At 36.8% G+C, this 23,345-nt stretch overlaps 1 protein-coding gene across 1 annotated transcript in view; it reads right to left on the bottom strand.

The window, feature by feature from the left end:
- The window catches only part of FAM102B (family with sequence similarity 102 member B), an 85,147-nt gene that overhangs the window by 15,465 nt on the left and 46,337 nt on the right, over positions 1–23,345 (bottom strand). Inside the window, exons 5-6 of the mRNA XM_044672229.1 lie at positions 20,354–20,400; positions 4,940–5,043 (exon numbers count right to left, since the gene is read on the bottom strand). Of these exons, the coding sequence (XP_044528164.1) occupies positions 4,940–5,043; positions 20,354–20,400 (151 nt within the window). The remainder of the gene's footprint in view (positions 1–4,939; positions 5,044–20,353; positions 20,401–23,345) is intronic.

Here is a 23,345-nt window from a genome sequence, read left to right as displayed (position 1 = left end):
TTACTCTTTCTTTCAGAGTCTTCCAAGTCCAGTGGCAAGACAAATGTTAGGATGACTGGCCTGGGACTTTCGTATCTTTGATATCTGACCAAGTTCTAAGTGTTCTGCAGCACCTCCTTCAGACACCTTCGTGACTATTGGAACAGATTATTCTTATTTGTCCATTCCATTGGGGAAGTCTTCTCGTGCTTGGGGTGGACATATCCCTAACTCCCTGATGGGTCTGAGGCCTGTTGGTTATCCTTAAACTGTTTTAGCTGGTCTCCCAAGGCAGTTTTACTGGAGTGTGGCCACTGCCCATGCTATAGCTTCTTGGAGCCACAGGTTAGGGTTGGATGACAGGTAGAAACCAAAGGTGGATGAGAAGCCCAGAAAAGGTCAAGTCCTCAGGCCAGAGGGGTTAATCCTCCCCAAACATCCCATACATCCCAGTTCTAAAATAGAGCTTAGCTGTACTTCATCCTGCTATTCTACCATTTTAACTGCCTAATAAATGCTTATTGATTTCTCCCTGCCTCTGTTCTTATCAACCCCTGGGAAACTGTGCGTTCCTATGCTGTGATCAGCAGTTTCTAACTACCCCCAAGAAGATCCCTGCATATTCCAACAGATCCTAACTGCAAGGTCACGTCTGTGATTTGTTTTTGTTATCCCTCAATACCTTCAATACTCCCTTCCTGCAGCTTGGCTGTTCTGTGTATTCAAACTACACATCCTCCTGCTGTTTCCCATGGCTATGTTCTATAAAAATCCCTTTCCCCCTATCTCCCCAGGCATCATTGTCTGAATAAGGCAGCATGTTGCCCTGAATTGCAATTCCTCAACCTAAATAAATACCTCATTTTTTTTTTTACCAATCATCTAGTTGGTCTGAGTTTTGCCTAGGTTGACATTCTCTTTGGATGTATATGGGGGTTTTAATAATGATATCCTGAATTTTCTGCTATGATTTCCCCTCACATAACTATTTTACTTCTAACTTACATTGATTTTATTTATGTAAAACTTCCAATTTTATGTAATTAAAATTATTATACTTCTTGTGATCACCTCTTTCCATAATTTGGCTAAGAACTCTTCCAACTATATATAATTGTAAAAGGTATGAAAAGTATCTCCACTCCCTAGAAGTTTTTATTGATATTTTGCTTAAATTTTTTTCTAATAGTGCAAAGAATTAGTTTCCAGGCATCTCCTCACCATCCTCCCTTTCTTGCACCTGTATAGTTTTAATTGTATGGTTGTCCTAAAATCCAGAGTTTGAAAATCTTTTGGAGGAATTTTAGAAGAGACTTGCCAGTGCCTTGAATCAAGAAGGCAAATTTTTTGAAGAGGGTGCTGTGAAGAGTGAATTAAACTTTCTTTTTCTTTCAATCAGCAATTTTTAAGTTAATCAATCAAAATCTTAAGCACCCTTACTTAACACTAAGTAAGAGTGCTTGCAAGTCACTTGCTAAAAGTGGGTGACAACTCTAGAGGCAACTGACCACCCCCTGGGCAGTGCTATGCAAACTGAAAGACTGCAATTGGTTTCTGTAAAGTAAAGGAAGGGACAGGAAGTGATGTGGAAAAAGTACTATAGAAAGTCCTGAACTTCCTGTGCAGGGTGCTTTGACTGGTGACTTGGTTCTTGAACTGCTTCTTAGAGGAATGCTCCTGGATCTTCTCCTTTGGACTTTGGCATTGGAGGACTTCACCTTGGGTGAGTGAGCAGTTGAAGACACTACCAGATGTGGGGAAGCTGAGCCTCACTTCACAAGAGAAGGGCTAGTAGGCTTGTTAGCCTGTCTCTTTAGCTACTTTTTTCCATTTTCACTCTTTCTACCTCTTTGCAAATAAAGTTATAAAGTCATTTTTGACTTAAGTTATAACATCTTTAAATAGGTGACCATGATATTATTTTAGAATTCTCATATTTAGTCAAACCCCTAAATTTAATTTCTTAAAGAGCCATGGAGATGCTTGTGGAAACCACATGTTGCATCAAGAGATCCAGAATGAACTGAACTGAAGGGGGTTGAACACATTTTTTCTAAACATAAATTCTTATGCCAAAGGGGAAATCCCCAAATTGGCTTTTTTTGTCAATGTGTCTATTATTTATTGTTTTTGTTTTCTTTCTTTTTTTATTTCTCTTGTTCCCAGGTTGCTGTAATTTCCCCTTAGAAAGGGCAATGTTTTATATACTTTAGTAGGAGAATCCTATTTGGAATGATTCATTGGGGAGAGTAGGCATGTTAATCTCCCAAGACCCTTGAGGAGATTTCAACATGCTTGTCTCCCAATAGAATCACAGGGGGAACTGTGAGAAGGGAATTTGTATTTTGATTTGATCAATCCATGATTTAGACTTCCCTTCCATTTGTTTTGAGTTTGGGTCAATCAGCAACCAGGGAATTGATCCCACAGGCACTGCCCACTGGGTGGTGCCAGGCTAATTGAGGAATTGTGATTGGTTCCTGGGTGGTGATGTAGGAGAGCTAATGGGTCAAGGGAACAGCATATAATGCGAGACCCAGCAGGAAGAGGTGGTATTGGTGGTGTTGGTGGTGTTTCTGAGATTCTGAGACAGACTATGGGGTAATTCTTTACCTCCTTTCTATATTCCCCTCTCTTATTATCTTTATATTACTATAATAAAGCTATTAGAGCTATTAACACTTAATGACTTAAGGGTTAATTTCTATAAACATCAACTACAACTTTTTTTTACTCTTATAATTTAGTCAAATCCATTCTAACCATTACACACCATAGAAAGCATCAACTGATAAAAACAATATGTATAGGGGCAGCTGGGTAGCTCAGTGGATTGAGAGCCAGGCCTAGAGATGGGAGGTCCTAGGTTCAAATCTGACCTCAGACACTTCCCAGCTGTGTGACCCTGGGCAAGTCACTTGACTCCCATTGCCTACCCTTACCACTCTTCTGCCTTGGAGCCAATACACAGTATTGACTCCAAGATGGAAGGTAAGGGTTTAAAAAAACAAAACAAAACAATATGTATATAAATTACATCTTTTGTGTTTCTATTGATCAGTTCTTTCTCTGGACACGAACATTCAATGGTTTTTCTTCAAATATTAGGTCTATAAAGTATATAATGTTCTTTTGGTTCTACTCATATCACACCATTATTTCATGTAGGTATTTCCAAGTTAAAAAAAAAATTAACCTGCTCACCACTTCTTACAGTGTAGTAATATTCCATTGCAATCATATACCACAGTTTGTTCAGCTATTCCCCAATTGATGGGCATTCCCTCATTTTCCAGTTCTTTGTCACCACAAAGAGAGCTGCTATAAAGATTTTGGAACATATAGGTTCTTTTCCTTTTTTCCTGGTCATCTTGGGAAACAGACCTAACAGTGGTATTGCCGAGTCCAAGTATATATATATATATATATATTTATGACTGAGTATAATTCCAAATTGTTCTCCAAAATGGTGGACCATTTACCAATTGGGAAATATTTTCTGTTTCTCACATCACCACAGTATCCCACATATTTCTCTTTCACCCTCTCCCAGAGAACCATCTCATATGGCAAATGGTACTTTTTTAGAGTGGAAAAAAATTCAGCAAAAATTGAGAAACATGTTGAAAAAGTTCCCAAACATATAGTGTGTAAAAACAGTATTATGTTCCTTTAGTAATTTTACTTTACTTTTTTTTTAAGGTTGTCTTGTTATCACTAGCTCTCTTTACCTTATCCAACTTTAGTTCTTTATTCTTGTTACTCCTTTCCTTTTAGAGTTTTATTAGTTCTTCTCTCTTGCTTTTATATCTTCCCTCTCTTTTTCCCTCTTGGTCTAGTAGATTCCCCCCTTTTCTTTCTCCTCAGCTAGTCCTGTTTTTTGAGCTAGACCTAATTTTTTTCACTGATAAGCTTTTCTATATTTGAATCAACAATGAAAAGTTTATAACTGGAAATTTGGGAGAAAAAGAAACTTTGGTTTACAGAGCTTTGCCTAATAAGAATTCTATTGTGTTTTTTTTTTTTTTTGTTTTGTTTTGTTTTTTTTTTAAAACCCTTACCTTCCGTCTTGGAGTCAGTACTGTGTATTGGCTCCAAGGCAGAAGAGTGGTAAGGGTAGGCAATGGGGGTCAAGTGACTTGCCCAGGGTCACACAGCTGGGAAGTGTCTGAGGCCAGATTTGAACCTAGGACCTCCCGTCTCTAGGCCTGGCTCTCAATCCACTGAGCTACCCAGCTGCCCCCATCTATTGTGTTTTATTAACCCATTTAAAGGATAACATTTACTTAAAGGTATTTATTATAACCTGAAGTAATATTCTTTTATAGGAAAAAAACCATACATACTCTTGATTCAATGACAGCACTATTAGGCATATACTTCCAAAAAGACCAAATACAGAAAGAAAGGTCTTATACACATAAAACTATTTTATAGAAGTGCTTTCTGTAATAGTAAAGAACTGTAAATAAGGTGAGCACCCATAGATTGGGGAATATCTGAAAAAATTGTGATATACTACTAGAATGTTATAAATTATATTATAAATGCTATAAGGTAATATGAATATTATATCTTAATAGAATATTATTATACCAAAAGAAATGATAAATATAAAAGACTCCAGGAAACTTAAGAGGATTTATATGAACTGAATAAGGACCATAATTATGTAGAAAAAACCCCAACACTGAATGGCTTCAGAATTACAATGGTCTGATTTGAGAAATATAAGGTTAAACATTTCTTCTGTATCTTAGGAGAGAAATGATAAGACTAGTGGCATGGAATTAGTTATAAATTTTCATACATGAACAAAGTTTGTATTTGACTTATTCTGCTTTGACTATGTTTTTAGAAGAGAGGATTATATGTGGGTAAAAATGAAATAATTTGGAAGGGGTAGGAGAATCAAATAGAACAATAATACAAAAAACACTATAGGAAGTTAAAGCCATACCTGACAACCCAAGATGGATTTTGAGAGTCTCTCCACCTTTCCGATCCTCATGTAGAGATTCAGATTCACCAGCAATTGGTATATACATAGATGTGGATGGAGGTCTGTAAATAAACATTCATAGGCTCAATATTTATATATGAGCCTGGAATATTATTTTAGATCATGTCTTTTCTAAATGTTCTCCCCAACCTAGAAGCATTGACTAATTCTAACTTTTTCCCGAACATTTACTTTTTCTGTTTAATATTCCTCTGATACTATAAGAAGAATTTTATGATTATTTGCCTTAGTTTCTTTTCTACTTGCTTGGGACATTACCAAATCCCACAGGCATTGCAACCTGAACATGTCTAAAACATAACTCATTAAATCTATCATCATTCTGCATTTCCATATTACTGTTGAAGGCACCATCAACTTTGTAATGTTAGTGCCATCATTAGCTCTTCACTCTCATTTACCCTACACATCTGATTGCCAAATTCTTGTTTTTATTTCTACAGCATCTCTCCAATTGTCCCCTTCTCTTTACTCTCATGACCACTATGTTAGTTCAGGCCTTTATTACCTCTTTAATTACAATAGTCTTCACCAAATCTCTATGCATTTCAGCTTGTTTTTCAAACTAATGGCAAAGTGATTTTTAAGTCTTACCATGTTACTCCTCTATTTAGTAAATCCTAATGGCATTCTGTAACTCTAAAATTCAAATATAAACTCTTCCCTTTAGAATGTAAAGCTCTTCCCAGCAGCTGTCTTCCTAGTATTCTTATACATTCCTTCTCTCCATGTTATCTAGGATCCAACAATAGTGGTCTAAACTGCTGTTCTTCACTCAGGATGCTCTTGAATGTCTCCCTGTCTTTCTACTGTCATCAATACTTGGAATGTTTCTTCTACTCATCTTTGCCTTTTAGAATCCCAGGTTCCTTTCAAGACTCAGCTCAAATATCACCTTCTGCAGTAAATCTTTCTTAGTCCTCTTCTAAGCTACTATGTATCTACCCTATGTACATATTTTGTATTTAGATATTTTGGCTCCCCATTGGAATGTAAGAATGTAAGGGGGCTGTTTTTGCTTTTTGTCACCCCAGTACTTAGCACAATACTTGGTACAAATTAAGAGCTTATTATGCACTTGCTGACTAGCTGGATAGATGCTTGTTGAATCTCTTTAGAGGGATTCCTGTTTAGGAGGCTTTCCCCCCCTTCCAAATGAAAGGGCAACCTTATTCTGTTATTTGATCAATAGAAAATAAAATGCCTTAATATTAGTAATATTTTGCTGATTTAACAGCATACTTAAGTCTCTTGCATACTTCCCTCCATTGGTCTTCATTTTTATTGGCAAATATTTTTGGCCTCATGTTTTACCAAGAAGATCTAAGTCAGACATGAATTCTCTCATATTCTCATTTTATTTTTACATATATTTGACTTCAAGATCAGCCTCTCTCTCAGGCACATATTAAATAATTAATAAAATGCTTTTTCATTCATTCTGTGGTTCTTATTCTCCAACAGATATTCACTGAAAATGATCTCATATAACTACTGTTCTACTTCTCTTTCCTTTTATTACTAACCTTCGGTATGTGGTCTACTTCAGCTCACTTTGCTTCTAAAACAAACACACAACTCTCTCCTTAACTTCCTGCAATCTTTCTTCCACTTCTATCACAGTACTGAAATTGTTTTTTAAGGTCATTGGCCTCCTACTTTCAAATTAAGTAAAACAAATGTCTCAATCTTCACTATCCTGAACTTCTTTATAACAGATACCATCTACTAACCTCTCCTTGCTAAAACTTTTTTCTTCTTTGTTTTCCATGACAATCATTATTTTGTTTCTCTCAATACTGATATTATATCCTTTGTATTTAAAATCGGAATATTTTATCATCCAAAGTTGCTGTGTAGATCAAATGAATTATGCATGTTAAGATAAGTACTAGGTATGTTAATATAAAAATAAAGTAATAAAGTACTAGGTATAAAAAGTACTAGGTGTGTGAATAAAAAATGTCTCTCTACACACAAAAATAACCATATGTTTATATGTAAACATCATATGTAAAATGTCTTCCATTATTAGAAAATCAGCATATTGGATGTAGAGTTAGGAAATTTGAGTTTGAATCTCAACTTTGAGATTTATTAGTTAGTTGATTATGGGCCAAATATTTAATCTCTGTCCTACAATTTTCTTATCTGTAAAATGGAAAAATATATACTTTTACCTTTTAGGGTTGTTGTGAGCCAAATTCTTCACAAACCTTAAAATACTAAGTAAATATGTGCTATCATTATTGTCATTTGCTGCCCCACTTCAACACTTTCTTTATCATGCGTTCATCTTCTTCTGCTTGTCCCTCATTTCTCTCAGTACTCTTTTTGTGAGAAATCTCACTCATTCCTTCAACTATCAATATTTTTCTGGAAAAATCCCAATTTTGATCTCTCCAGACCTCCACTGTACATTTCCAACTGTAACATACACAACTCTAACACTGTCATTATTCCCTTCTATTCTGATCTAAAACTTATTGCTTAAAACACCCATTGCTTACCAAAAAAATGTCTAAATTTCTTAGGCTTACATTGAAATCCACCTTCAGTCTGGATCCAACTTACCTTTCCAATATTATCTCCCACTATTTTCTTACATACAACCTCCATTCTAGCTGTTGGCTTATTCATTGTTTCTCAGTAATACCATTTTCCTTCCTGCCTCTAAACAAGGAGTTTCCCCCTCAGTATGCCCACCTTCTCCTTTCTATTTAAATCATGTCTATCTTTCAAAATCCAGCTTATGTCCCTGTTTCTCCTTAAACCCTTCTCTCATCAGGCCATCTGAAAGTTGCCTCCCTCTCTGAACTAGAGAACTTATTCCTTGTACCACTCACTTGATATTTCTGTGCTGCTTTGTGCTGTTAGGTGTATTTGTCCTCATGTTCTTATCTATTTAACTATAGTGTGACCTTTTTTGATGACAAAGTGTGTCGTGTTCTTTTTTTTAAATTCACCACAGTGGGTTGGCACATAGCAGGTATTCAACAAATGGCTGCTAAATATTTGTCAAGATGACAGTCATTTTCAAAATTGACCTGGGCTAAAGCTGTGGATAGAGAGGAAGTATATAAACAAATATTACTATTCATTTAACATTGTTCTTGAGAGATAAAGGGGGATATGAAAAAAGCATAAGACATAGTTCCTGCTTTCAAGGAGATTATGCTTTATATGTGGAAATAAATCTAAGCCATTTTTAACAACATATGAGAGTAGGCAATGAGTTGCTAGTATTAATACCAAGTGTTGTAGAGGTGGAGAGTTTGGCTGAGAAAGGGAAGACAGATTGTAGGATGAAAGCTTTATGGGACAGTAAGATCAAGGTGAAGGGAAGATTTTTTTTTTTAAGGATAAGGATGTCTTGGGTGTATTTGAAGAAAACAGTAAAGAAGTTTAAGGAGAAATTGAAGGCATGAAGTAGAGAAGATTGAAGTTGCAATCTACCAGAGACGATGGGAGAGGCTGAGATCCAGTGCCCAGTACTATGACCTAATTGCAGGTAAAATATCCAAGAGGAAATAAAACATTGCCTGAATAATGAACTTGCAAAGCTCATTAAAATGTCTATAGTAAATGTTGCAAAAGGGCAGGGAAATTGGGGGAACTGAGTTTTTTTAGGGAAGATGCTTATTTCAGTTTTAGATGTATTAAAATTGAGTCTTCAACTACTATCTCTTGAAACTATAGAAACTGAGAATTGTGAGAACTCACTAACCATTTTATTTAACTTCCCAGCCAATGCAGAAATCCCTTCTACTATGTTCCTAAAAAGGAGTCAAGCAGTAATTAAGTAGTTGAGCACTTCAGAGTCCTTAAAAGAGTTTGGTCTAGTTTTCAGTAACTCTAATACCACACACAAAAGTGTAATCACCTCCTTGTGAAGATGGGATTAACTCTCCCCTTGCCTACTTTTAAATTTAATCAACCAAAAGTGTAGACACCCCTACTTAACACTAAGTAGGGGAGGTCTGCAAGCCACTTACTAAAGTGGGTGACAACTCCAGAAGCAACTGACCACCCCCTGGGCAGTGCTAAGCAAATTTAAAGACTGAAATTGGTGCCCATAAAGTGGAAGAAGGGACAGGAAGGGACATAAAAAAAAGACTATAAAAGATGATGAACTTCCTGTGCAAGAGGTCTTCATCCTGAATTTTCAGGTTTAAAGAGCTTGGACTGGGTCTGTGACTGTTGGACTGCTTCTGGTAAGACTGCTCCTGGATGTTTTCCCTTTGGATCTTCTCCTGGTGAGTGAAAAATCTGACCTTCCTTTCCTGGTTTCTGGAGAGTTTAGTTCTGGAGAGGCCTCCCCTTCTTGGAGGAGGCAGCATGGGTTGAAACCTTGCTTAATTCAACATCAAGTCCTCTGGCTGAGGGGTTAATGAGCTCTGCGTGGGTTGAGTCAGGGACCGGAGTAATTTAGGGTGATAAGCTAGACTTCTTACTCTACCCTCTCTTTCATTTCTCTACTTAAAATCTTTCCACTTTTTTTGTAAATAAAAGCTGCTAAAAGTCATTTTGACTTGGGCTGTATTAATTTTAAAAGTGGAATCATAGTATTATTTTAAAATTCTCATATTTTAGTCTAACCCTTAATTTAATTCCTTACAACTGTATTCAAAGTACTGTGTGACAAGGGAGGAACAAAAGTCAAATGAGAAATGGTGTCTGCTTTTATGGAGTTTGTATTCTTAGAAGATATAAAACACAAAGTTACAATATATAATATTACATAAAAAGTATATTAGAGAGTTACAAACCAAAATGCCATGTGGGTTGACTGAGGGAATTAGCAAAGGCTGTTCATTAAAGAGATGGTGTCTGAGTTGAGCTTTAAAGGATGGATAGGAATTCAGTAAGTGAAGAGTGGGAAGGAAGGCATTCTAAGCATAGGTAATGGGCTCAACAAAGGCAAAGAAGTGGGAAAATCTAGCATGTGGTCACAGAATAGTCTACTTTATCAATAACATATCGAGTATGTGGAGGCCAATCATCGAAAAATCTATCTCATGAGAGGTTGACATCTTCCATCTTTTGACTGTCATCTCTTGGCTGTAGCTCTCCCTTATGGTGATGCACAGAATGAAGGTTTATAGATATTTTAAACATCTGAAAACAAGTAGCATGATGGTGGGAAACCATTGGGTTGAGTGATAGTTTTGCTGTTCGCTGAGGCCATGGATGAGTCACTTCACCTCTTTGGGCCTCAGCTTCTTAATTTCTTGGACTAGATAAACTCTTAGGTATGCCACCATCTCACTCTGAATCTATGTCACAAAATATTAGAAAACAATTATCAAAAATTGTTTCTATGGGTAATTGAAAAAAAAATTCAATTAGAAAAAAAAAAGAAAATGCCTGATTAGCCTAGCTGCATACCTCTATGGGTTGGACAGAGATGTCAACAGGGTGGGGACACACAGTATCTTGGTGAGTACTGCCAAGAAATTTCTTGGTTGGTCCATATATTTCCCTGGATTAACCAGTCAGTCGAAATTATTCTTTGACTTGTACCTTTGGGAATTCCATGCCAAGAACATTAAAGTAGCTTTCCTATCATGGAACAACAGGTCAGGCCACCATCAAGCCCTACTTCCTGGGTGGCCATTCCATGATAACAGATTTTGAAGGCTGCTAAAGGAACTTTACAAGTTATTAATAACCTACTTCATCCCTATTCTGCCAATCAATAGATATACTGGGCTCTATCTAGCAGGGCAAGGACTCCACCATAGAACATGCCGACATTTTCCTATGCTGGCCCAGAACATCTAGTAAGACCAGCATACCTAAATGGACCAATCTGAGAAAGACTTGGTAGAGCTAGTGTTAAAGAAATAATTGGATAGTAATAGAGATATAGATGTATAATGATGGTGATGATGTGTATCTGCCTATGATCTCCTCCTCTGCAGTTGGTGGGAGGAACACCTACTCCTATCACCCTGGCTGCTGCTGTAAGTTATCCCCTTCTCTCTAACAGGTTTGGTTGATAACCGGTTAAGAGTTCCTTTAACAGCTGCCCAAGTAAGGACCCTTGAGAGGTTAGATATATGGTTAACCTTTCCAGGCCCAACCTGGGGTTGGATAAATTAATGATGGGATATTGATCTGCCTTAGATAATGTTCAGGATCTGATTGAGTTTGACTCCCTTCCCAAGGGCTATGATAGAAAGATCACTCAGGAAAGTACTTGTTATTGAACACTCTTGAACCTAATATGAATAGGGAAAGGATAATAAGGTCAAGGATTGGGGATTGGAAACCCTATTGATCTATTATCTATTAGACTAATTAACAATCAGGACTGGAGGCTATGATTCTGGTGGAGTCTTGAGATTTCACCCTCTCCCTCTATCTCTGGCCGGACCTGGCCACAGCCAAGCCAGAGAATAGGGAAGACTATTGCTGCAGATGTATTGATGGCCTTTATTCTCTCAGCTCTCTCACTACTAGTGTTGATGATTCGCTAGCTCTCACAGTCTAGCAGGAAATAGATTCAGGCTTATTCCTACCCTCTTCTTCTTCTACCTCCCAGCAACCCTTCACCACCCTTCCAGCCACCCACTCCCAGATAGAACCACAGAGGCTTGCAGAGATCTGTGATCTCCAGTTCTCAGCCTCTGAATCCAGAGACCTTTGAGTTCAGAGACCTCCCTCAATATAGCTGTGAGGGGTTATTTATAGGGTGGGGCTAACTGACATTTGCCCCTGGCTCACAGCACCTGGGAACATTCTGAGTCTCTCAACTGCCATCCCTGTCAGTCAAGGTGACATCTATATCTTCCCAGATTATTTAATATAACACTAGTCTAGGATGACCTGGATAAGATAGGGTTAACGAAGACCCTACTGATTCTTATCAAACAGTGGCAAGTGTGTGGGCTGACAATAGTCAATTTGTGAGCTACACAAATCTTGCTCTCCAAACACTCAGCCCCCATTGCTCAATTCAGAAAGATCCATGAAGTTTAAGGGGGCAGTGACCCAAACAGAATCTACCTAAAATAGGGCCTTAGAGCATAGAAGAAGAGACATGTTTAGTCTTGTAGTTTGCTGGACTTGATTTAAAGGGACACAAAGATAGGGAAACATACATGCTCTGTAGCAAGAAGCAAACTTTCATTGTTTCTTGTTCTCTGACAAGCCAAAACAACATTTTTTCTGCTCTTTAACCTGGGACTGCCAGGAGGCCACTTACTCTAAGGCCAGTTTTTGGTGGACATAGGAGTCTTTAGACATAGAACTGGCATAGAAGGAGAAGGTGCCACTACAGCACTGGTTGAAACCAAAGTCATCAACACAGTTGGCATTTATGACTGGGCTCAGTGATTAAATAAACTCAATTACCATGATTCCAAGTTGGGAAATACCATACTTTAGACATAAAATCTCCTATGTACATATTCAGGGGATTAGGTACTAGCTAGCTTGGCACAATCTAGATAATTCTTATGATGCAGAGATGATTTTTATCCTGCTGTACAAATGAATGGAAGAATTACAGAGAAGGTAAAGGGCTGTGTCTTTAAAATGAGACACTAATCACACTGCAAGATGTATATAATGCATGCCACTGAAAGGAGTGGTTGTCTCCCTAGAGACCTGGGGGACTCTGACTCTGACCACTGTCCCCAATTTAGGAAGAAACATTTGAGAAATTTATCTATATCTATGTATCTATCTTTAGTGTAGGAAAAGAAAAATAACTAGAGGTCTAAGAGCCTGATAATAATGGCAATGCCATTACTATAGGAGGTCAGTATCCTTTGCTCCTTATCTTTGAATGATCATTTTCCCTCAGACTGAAGTAGTAGATGCAGCTTAAAGATAGTCTTTTCAGAGTGCTGCACTGTCTCCCTCTCTGAGGTGTTGTTGGGCCTATGCCAAGAAAATTTTGGCAAATAATTTCTATTCTCCTTTCAGGAATATTTGTTTGTCTTGTAAATCTTTAGGGGCTACCTTTAAGGATTATATTATCATTTTACACAAGTCATTTTGGCAAGCATGTATGCTTATTATTGAGCTACAATTTCTCTGACTGTCCATGTGCTCTAGTTGTCATTTAAACACCTCTCTCACTTTCAAGAAAATTTTTATTTATTCAGTGGAATTGAGCCCAACTGGTGAAAAAAATTCTAAAGGTGCAGAACAATGGCCCATGACATATCTGGAGTGTTCCAGTGTTATTAATAGACAAAGTGGTGGAGTACATAGGCAATATCTTCCCTCAAATCCATGTTTCAGACTCTTTGACATTCTTGGTGGGGGAAAAATGGTTCAATCAGAGACAGCTTAAGAACTAGGGTTATATAAAGACATACCACTTATAATGTCTAATAACCCTGAGATTTTCTAGCATGGCATGAACTTAGATCTTTAAGAACTTGCTAAATGAGGGATGGTAGTTTACTTTGATTATATTTTAACCTTATGAGATCCTGGCCAGCATTTTGGTAAAAGGCATCCTCTAGTACCTACAACAAAGCTATCCACTCATAAATTTAGATAAATGTAATTTTGGCAAAAGGAGAAGAGATTCCTAGAACTTATAAAGTAATGGGCAAGGGGGAAGGAATGTTGTACATTTGAAAGGTAATGCATTGGCTAGAAGTATTGCAATGGGAGGAGTTCCCTCTGGTTCCAAAGGACAATTTCTTAAGTGTAGATGTTGCAATTGCTATTATATTTCAGTTTTTGCAGCTCCGACCACATCCCTTCACGGATTTACTTAAGTACTTAAAGAAATTCTTTTGGATGCCTACTTAGATAATGTGCCTTTAGTGGGTTTAAATGATGACTGATAGCTATCTCAGGGCCAAGATATCCAGATTTTTAGAATTCAAACTTATGGCAAACGAGAGTTGAAATGACAATGGGGATTAACCTATCCTAAGTTTGCATCTCTCCTGATGTACTTTGGCCCTGTATGTATGGAAGTGGTCAGCAACTAAAAAGAATGACACAATCATTGATCAAATACTGTAGGCATTTTCAGTAGTATTTGAGTTTTAATACTCTAGAGTAGAATCAAAGAATCATAGGCCTGGAGTGGGAAGATATCTAAGAATTAATCAGTCTAATTCTTTTTAAAAATTTAAAAATTAAAAATTTTCATTTAATTAAGATTATTTTTCCATATTTATGTGATTCGTGTTCATTTCCCTCACCTCCTCCCTCCCCACTCCCATAGTCAATGAGCAATTCCACTGGGTTAGTCTAATTCTTTTACTTTATCAATGAGGGAACTGAAATCGAGTGAGGTAAAAAACAAAACAAAACAAAACCCTCCAGCATACTTAAAAAAATAATAAACCAATAAAGTGGGTGTTATTTTGTCTCCCAGCCATTTCAACTAAACTACTGACCATATTCCAGGCTGCTATAAGCAGTGAATGTTGTATGCCTCCAGACACCCATGTGGGGGTTGAGGTAGCATGATATTATAGAAAATGTCTGAGTTGAGAGTCAGAAAACTGGGCTTCTAATCTCAGTTTTTACACTGAATAAGTCCTTAAAGAAAATTTCTTAGGCATAGAGCTCATCACTAATAAAATTGCTCAAATTAAAAATATTCCCCCAACCTTCACAACAATTCATCACTAACTAAATTTCACTGACCTGACCTGGCAATAAAAGGCACAGAATTTATATATCTAGGAAGAGTATTATCCAAATTGAAGGTACCTGCCTACCTAAGCAAGGAGAGGGGTAGTTTCAGATAGTCTCTTTCTCTGATCAAGGTTATACTTCCCTGTCTTGCGAAGCTCAATGGGCAATGCTGTGGTTTTCCCAAATGAGCCTACTGGGAGGAACTGTCCAAGACGTTCCCTGTCTCAGAGTTCTGGTGGCTCTACTTTAGATCACTGGAACATATCTATGTACATCAGGCAGCAGTGTATGGTATAAAGCAGAGTCAAAGGGCCTGAATTAACATCCCAGTTCTGCTACTTGATACCTGTATGGCTTTAGGCAAGTCATGTATGTAGCTTTATGTGTCTAAGTTTCTTATTCTATAAAGGGAACAGGTGGTGTTCTAGTAGTGCTGGATGTGGAGACAGGTGAGACTTGTATTCAGATCTAGGCTCTGATCACTCCAAAAGACAGAAAAGGTGTCTTCCAAAGAAAGAACCAGACACTAGGTCTGAAAAGTCATGGAAATCTATGTCAGATCTAGTGGGGAACTTGATTTGAATGAATCCTGTGTTAAGAGATGGCAAAAAGAGAGCTGAAATATATTATGACTCATTTAGAAAGCCTTTGGAATTTCTCACTGTTATCAATATAAATGGCATACCAATAAATCTTATGACTCAAAAAGTAAACTCAGGAGTTTCCAAAATATAATTCAACTGCCTGACTGCTCTTGAGATCATGTGTTTCCAAAGATTATGCAAATGAATCACTTACCATCACAGAAAACTACATTCTTGACTACCCACAGCATGCAGGTACCATGATTCATGGTATCTTTGATAGGCATTTTAATAATTCTTTTTTATTTTGTTTTGTTTTCCCAGGCATAAAGCATAGTATAAATAAAATGTTTTTACCAGACTTTTAGAGAATGATATCTAAAATGGCAGTCACCAAATTGTTCTATTCATTACTTTCAAGATCAAAATAGGAAAAAACACATTTTCAGCGAGGCAGCATGATCTTACAGAAAACATCAGAGTGGACAGTCAGAAAACCTGGGATCTAATCCCAGTTTTAACACTGACTGATTATAAATCCTTCAAGAAAATTTCCTAGGCTCTTGAACTACACAAAGCTAGCTTATTACTAATAAAATCACTCAAAAAAACCCAACAGGAATCCATAAAGAAACTAAGTAGGAAAAAATGTAGCGCTGTGATGTATGAATCTATTAATGGAAGATAAAGTTTAATTCAGTCTTTGGTTCTGAATTTGTATGAGTTATTCATTTCTTTATATATATATATATATATATATATATATATATATATATATATATATATATATATATATATATTGCGATACCCTTTCTAAGATGTTTGTTTTTAATTCTCTTTTTTTTTTGCACTGTAAATAGTAAGTAGTTAAAATTTTTATTGAATTGAATAGAATTTCCTGATGTCCCTATTAGTCTCTACCCTACCCCACTTTGGACTTCAACAGCATCTTCTATCCTTCTTAGGCACTTGTTAGATACTATTTTATATTATACACATTTATATTATTTTATGTCCTTTTAAACTCTAAGCTTAATGAAGTGGGAACCTGTCGGTAAATTCTGAATACTCGTCAGGGCTGAAAAACTTAGCATAACATTCTGCACATAGGTGGGTGGTTAATAAATGTTTAACCAAATGAAAGAACCTCCCTTTTGAAAATGAACATGTGTATAATAGCTCTTTAAAAAGTATAAAGTAGAAAATCTGTGAACTAGATTTTCCAGAGTATCTGAAAAAACTTATTTGATAGGAAAGAGAAACTGATAAGTAGTAGAAACAATTTGGATGTGATAAAGCTTTTCTGCAGTACTAACCCTTATGCTACAAATGTTTCTCTTAACTCTATATCTAAATATTACTTAACCATCTATTCTTTTTACAACTTCCAGAAAGCTGAAAGTGGGAAAAGTTAGGTTGCAGTGGTTTTGTTTAACCCCAAAAGTCCCCCAAACACTATCTTTACAGCTCCCAATCTTCCATGGCTTGTTTTCTCTTTTCTTCTCTCTTCCCTTCCTCTCCTCTCCCCTCTCCTCTCTCTTGTCTTCATCTCTCCTCCAACCCTTTCTTTTTCATTTCTTCTTCTCTTCCTCTCCTTCACCCTCCCCTTAGCTTATTTGAAAAGTGACTGCAATGAGGGGAACTATTACTTTGGTCCTATGGATTCTGGACAATAAGGAGGAACTGGAGGCTTCAAAAGGGATTTCATTGACAAATTCATTTCTAAAAAGGCATATCCAAAAGGCAGCTCAGTGGCTCAGTTGATAGAGAGCCAGGCTTAGAGCCAGGAGGTCGTTCAAATGTTCAAATTGTTCAAATGTGACCTCAGACACTTTCTAGCTGTGTGACCCTGGGCAAATCACCCAATATTGCCTAGCCCTTACAACTCTTCTGCCTTGGAACTGATACTTAGTATCAATTCTAAGAGAGAAGGTAAAGTTTTTTTTTAAAGGCATACACAGATGATGAAAGCAAAAGCAATTAAGTAAAGGTGGCTATATAAAAGTGACTGGGTGCTATAAAAATGTCAGCAATATTATAAAGTCTCAGAGAAGCTGAGGGTTGTGATAAATGTTAAGGATAATGAAGAAAGGTTTTAAAAAATTATTATGGGAACAAGCTGAAGATCAAAGAAAGTACAAAACTTTTAGGGTAGATGGGATGATGATAACAACTGGCATTTACTCAAAGAATTAAAGTGTGCAAAGCATTTTCCATATATTGCTTTCATTTGATTTCACAATAATACTATGAGCCAGGTGCTCTGAACCTTAAATGTTGCTGGTAGGTATCAGAGGAAAAATATGAACCTAAGTTTTTCCTGATTACAGCTCTAAGGCACAGAACTATTTAACTGTTTTTTTTTTCTGCCAAGAATGATCTTTAGACTGAGAAATGTTTGAAAAAAGTGGTTAATAAATGTGAGTTGAATTCAATAAAAATAACAGGTACAAGCAATGGGAATACAGAGGCAAAGAGAAAAAAGCATCTCCTGTACTGAAGGAGCACAAATTCTAGTGGAGAAAGGAAAGAATTCCATTTACACAGAGAAGCAGACAGAAGAAGAGGGATGCAAAGGACAGTATTGGGGAAATGGACAAGAGCTGGGAATCAAAAGGAGGCACAGGGTACAGGAGAGGCAGGAGACAACAGTGCTTAAGATGCTGTAAACTCATGTGCCTGTAAATTAGGACTGAATTGGTTAATTGTGAATTCAAACAAAATAAATGAAGATAAAAAGAAACAGATTTTTAAGGCTCTGATGAAAAAATTCTCACACGAGGCAACTGAGGTATGTATTAGGCCCTTGTGGTGCACAGAGCACTATACCAGAAGTGGGGTAAAATAAAATTTAAGTAAGTCAAGGTACAACCCTCATGGAGCTTATAATTCCAATAAGAGTATATGATACATAGACAAATAACTATCATTTTTTAAATGGCAAGACTTATGTATTAACTAGTAGTAGAAGAGCTCTCAATGAGAACATGTATGATTGAAAAAAAAGCTGGTCTGGTCATGGGGTGAGGCATAAGGGATGGACATCTTTCATGCTATATTAGGATCCAAAAAAGCACTATCACCCTCTATGGAAGACTCATGAAGAGATGTGATCAAGAACTATACTGAATGATTATGGTTAAGATTTGTACTGGTAGAAGCATCTTACTGGCTGTCTGACAGTTTACTCATCTGTAAAATGGGAAGAACAGCACCTATCTCTCAGGGCTATGAGAATCAAATGAGATAATACTTGCCTGACATTTAGCATAGTACCTGGCACAAAGTAGGCACTATATAAATATCAGCTATTACTATTATTATTTTATTAATGAAATCACAACTCAATCAAAGTATAGGAAAGCTATGTAGTATACTTTTTGGTATACTACATGGGGGAAAGTCCAGATATGTGATTTCCTGGTAAAGGGAGGGAAATTTCAGTGAAGAAACTATGCCTGTCAATTCAGATAAATAACTCTTCTACAACTTATACTCTTAAGAGAGTTGGTAGGGGGCATTGAGAGCTTAAAAAACTACTTGTCTTGACCAGGTCACTTAGTATGTTAGATAGAGAACTTCAAGCTAGGTCTTCCAGACTTTAAAAGAAGCTCTCTATATACTTGACCATACTATCTCTCTAAATATATACTGTAAGCATTCCTAAATAAACATTTCTCTTATCTTGGAATCATATTACCTTCTTTAAAATTTAAGTAACTAAGTGTATAGAGAAGGGTATGTCTAGACCAGGGTTCTTAGAATTTGTTTTTTACAGTAATATTCTGATAACTGTATTTCTATATAATTGGCTTCTTTTGATGGTCGATGTATTTTAAGTACTTTAAAACATTACTATAAGATGGAATCCACTGGTCTCACCAGACTGCCAAGGGTTCCATGACACAAAAAAGGTTAAAACCCCTCAGTCTGGATCTACAGATGGAACCTGCACCTTTTTGAAATGGACCTCAGAAATGACCTAGTTTAACTTGCTACTTCACAAAGGAATCCCCTCCACAAATAGCAGCTGTCTTTGCTTCAACACTCTCACTGATGGGTAAAGAAAGACCACTCAATTCAAAATACATCTTTAAATTGACATCACCATTCTTAGAAAGGCAGTGGCAATTTGCTCAGTGATTTCAGTCATTGTGCATTGCTGTAGGCTCCTACCTGGCCATCATTTCCTCATGTGTCTGCCCAGAACCAGGGTCTCTTCATCTGAGGTTTGTAAATTTATCTAAACATTTTGATAACTGCATTTCAATATAATTAATTTCCTTTGTAACCCTGTGAATTTAGTTTTATATTTGTTGTCTTTTCCTATTAGAATGTAATCTCCTAGAGGACAAGGGTGGTCTTTCTATCTCTGGTGCTTAGCACAATGCCTCTTATACAGTAAGTGCTTAAAAAATGGATGAATTTAATTTAGTTTCATGCATTCTTACGTGTTTACTATCACATTTTAGTCCATTTCACTTTCAAACAGCTCATTGTCAGAATCATCTTTCAAACACTAATCAGTCAGTATACAACAATATGGATCTATAAGAGATATTTCAGAGGTACAATGTAAATACCCTCACTGGTCCTAGTATTCTCCTCCAGAACTAAATGTAAAATCTAATTCCTTTGGCCTCATTACTAAATGTTTGAAAACTAATTATAAGGTCCTTTGGGATTCATTTCCATGTTTAGATTGAAAGACTTCATCAAGGGGCAGCAAGGTAGCTTAGTGGATAGAGACCAAGGCCTGGAGATGGGATATAGGTTCAAATCTGGTCTCAGATACTTCCTAGTTGTATGACTCTGAGCAAGTCATTTAACCCTAAATAACTACCCTTGCCACTCTTCTACTTTGGAAACAATACTTAGGAAGGGTTAAAATGAAAAACTTCATCAAAAGAATGAGGGTTCAAAGGAAAACATTTTGAAAAGAAAAAAGACCAATCATCTCAATATAATTTGGGGGAGTTTGAGAGCAATAAACAAAATTATTTTTTAAAGTGAGTTTCCAGGAAGATTTTAAATATTCCTTAAATTTTTCTGAGCTGTATACATTATAAAAATTTAAGTATTAACTTTAGATACACCATTCATCATTCAACAGAAATCCCAAAGCATGTATTTTACATAAACTTACGTTTTAAAACAAGGATCACCAGACATGAGCTGCATGCTTATCAAGACCTAAGGACGAAAAAAAAATGCTTAAAAAAGCATAATATATAGAGAGCTTCACTAAATTATGTTCACTACACTAAGCCAATTTAAATGAATGCTTTTTCTATTCTAGTATTGATAAATATGAAATTTTATGTTAAAAGTCTAACAGATCCAGAGATTGGAGTGGAGAGGAAAAGACAAAGATAGGTATTCCACCAATAAATCTTCTTTCAGTGATCTAGCTGAGTCAAAGCTTTCGTTTGTCAGTACATGCCTTAAACATAAGATAAGAAAACAAAACTACATAACTAATTGTTTACAAGAAACACATCTAAAATGCAAAGTCATACACAGAATAAAAATGAGAAATGGGAACAAAATTTGCTCATCGGATGAATAAAAAAAAAAGTAGCAGTTGTAATTAATCATGCTATCAGACAAACCAAAAACAAAAAGTCTGATTAGAGGACAGGGTCATGGGCTCCAGGCCTCTGTTTAAGGAGGGGATTTGGCACCATCTCCTCCCCATTTCCTACCAGCTATGTCTCTTTTGAACTTCTTTGTGCCTCTTCATCATGCCTTCCTAACCTGGAGGAAACTCATTGGGAAATATCCTACTGCCAGACTATCACATCTGCCCCTTTAACTGAAGGGCAGGACCAGTCTCCAGGATCTTTATTGAGGAAGTTGACCCAGCAAAATTTTCTCCTCATTCCCCTCCAGCTACACTGCTTTTGGACTTTTCTATCAATCCCAATTTGAGGAATTTAAGGTTAGTATTGATGCTGGTATGATGTTTATGGCTTCTTCTGTTTATCTATTGGCCCAGTAAACATTTTTTTTTTATTTTAAACCCTTAACTTCTGTGTATTGACTTATAGGTGGAAGAGTGGTAAGGGTAGGCAATGGGGGTCAAGTGACTTGCCCAGGGTCACACAGCTGGGAAGTGTCTGAGGCCAGATTTGAACCTAGGACCTCCCGTCTCTAGGCCTGGCTCTCAATCCACTGAGCTACCCAGCTGCCCTCCAGTAAACATTTTTTAAGAACCAGTGAGTACCAGGCACTGTGCTATTCACCGGGAATACAAATAAAAACAAAGACAGCCTCTGTCCTCAGAGAACTTACAATCTAAAAGTATATATGGATAGATGGAGGCAATAGGAAACTAGGTAGTATGATGGCATAGTAGATGCAGTGCTGGGCTAGACTCATCTTTCTTATTTCAAATACATTCTCAGGCACTGTGACTGTGGTCAAGTCACTTACCCCTATTTGCCTCAGGTTCCTCATCTGTAAATGAGTTGGAGAAGAAAATAGCAAACCATTTCACTATCTTTGCCAAAACCCCCTCAAAAGGGATCATGAAGAGTTGAACAAGACTGAAAAATGACTGAATAATAATAGGTAATTTTTTACTGACAAATATCATCTTCAGTTCTGGTTACTATTATTATTATAAGGAAATGGATAAAATGAAATATGTTTAATAGTCTTTCAGAGAAAACTGTTAACCATGCCACATAAGAAATGATTGAAGAAACTTGTGAAGTTTAGCCTAGAAAAGAGAAGACCTGATAGCTATTTTGCAAGTATTTGAAAATCTGTCAGGTTATAGTAAACTAGTTTTTTGTGTTCCTAGTTTTACCTCTTGGAGTTAAAGAGTAATAGGTATGAAAGATCACTTTTTGACTCAAAATTAAGAACAATTATAGCCATTAAAAATGAAATGAAAAATTTAATTAAAAATTAAAAAGCACTCCACTTGAGGTCAGGAAATCCTGGGTTCAAGTGCTGTCTCTGATATACTAGTTGTGTGACCACAGGTAAAGTTAATTAACTTTTCTGTGCCCAAGGCAACCCTTACAGATGAATTGTCAACCCACATAAACAAAGGAAATTTCCACACTGGAACTTTCTCACATTGGTCAAAATCCCAATTCAGTACCACCCTCTTTCCTGCCAAATGAAAGGGTCTTTGTCACTACCTCACTACCTCACAGTTCCTATCATTGGAGATGTTTAAGCAAAGCTTAGCTGATTATCTCAAGGATGCTTTAGAGCAGTGGTTCCCAAACATTTTTGGCCTACTGCTCCCTTTCCAGAAAAAATATTCCTTAACGCCCCCTGTCACATACTATCACCGCCCCCTTACAGTTATTCACCACCTCCAAATGCACCTGTGGCCATCACCACCTCTCTGGATCACTGCAGCACCCACCAGGGGGCGGTGGTACCCACTTTGGGAATCACTGCTGTAGAGGGGGATTCATGCATTGGGCAGGAGGCTGGACTTCTTTGATTCTTTGCCCAATAAAATTTCTCCTCCAGACATTACTCTTGATCTTCCTTCCTTTTCAGTTTTAATAAAAATTGAAGATATTTCAACCAAAATGTTTAGTTCCTTTATAGATAAATTTTCCTACTAAGCTCTTATGTTTTTATTGCAACATTAATCTTAACATTTATGACTCTATTTTCATAAAGTATGAACATTTATTTACAAGAAGAGTATTCCTGTGTGTTCCTTCACTTAAGTTTGCAAGTACAGAGGTTTCCTAATTATGAGAGACAGCTGGTCTCTTTACAGAAGTGTTTTCTTGATCTTTTCTAGTAGCAGAATATTTGGCCTTTCTGGATCTCTAAGAAAAGGCAGAAGCTGGAACAAAGATAATGCTACTTATTAATGTGGAGATACTATGCAGACAGATATACCACTGAGATTTCAGGGGCACAATGTTTACCTGGTGAATGCTAATGTGGCATGGACCAATTGGAGATGGTTTTACTGAAATCACCCAAGTCTCAATTACTTCGTATAGGTCTTCAGTTCCTTGGCAAAATGTTTATGGATTATAATATGATTACCAGGCTCTTAGAAGTACTTGTCAACAATAGAAAGGAAATTAGATTACTTCTATATGCCACTATGATACCTATTAAAGCATGTGGATCTCATAAGGATAGTTCAA

This window comes from Gracilinanus agilis, chromosome 4 (genome assembly GCF_016433145.1).
Source record: "Gracilinanus agilis isolate LMUSP501 chromosome 4, AgileGrace, whole genome shotgun sequence".
Taxonomy (NCBI): Eukaryota; Metazoa; Chordata; class Mammalia; order Didelphimorphia; family Didelphidae; genus Gracilinanus; species Gracilinanus agilis.
Note: the sequence above shows the minus strand (reverse complement) of the source record. Positions and strands in the feature narration are given on the sequence as shown.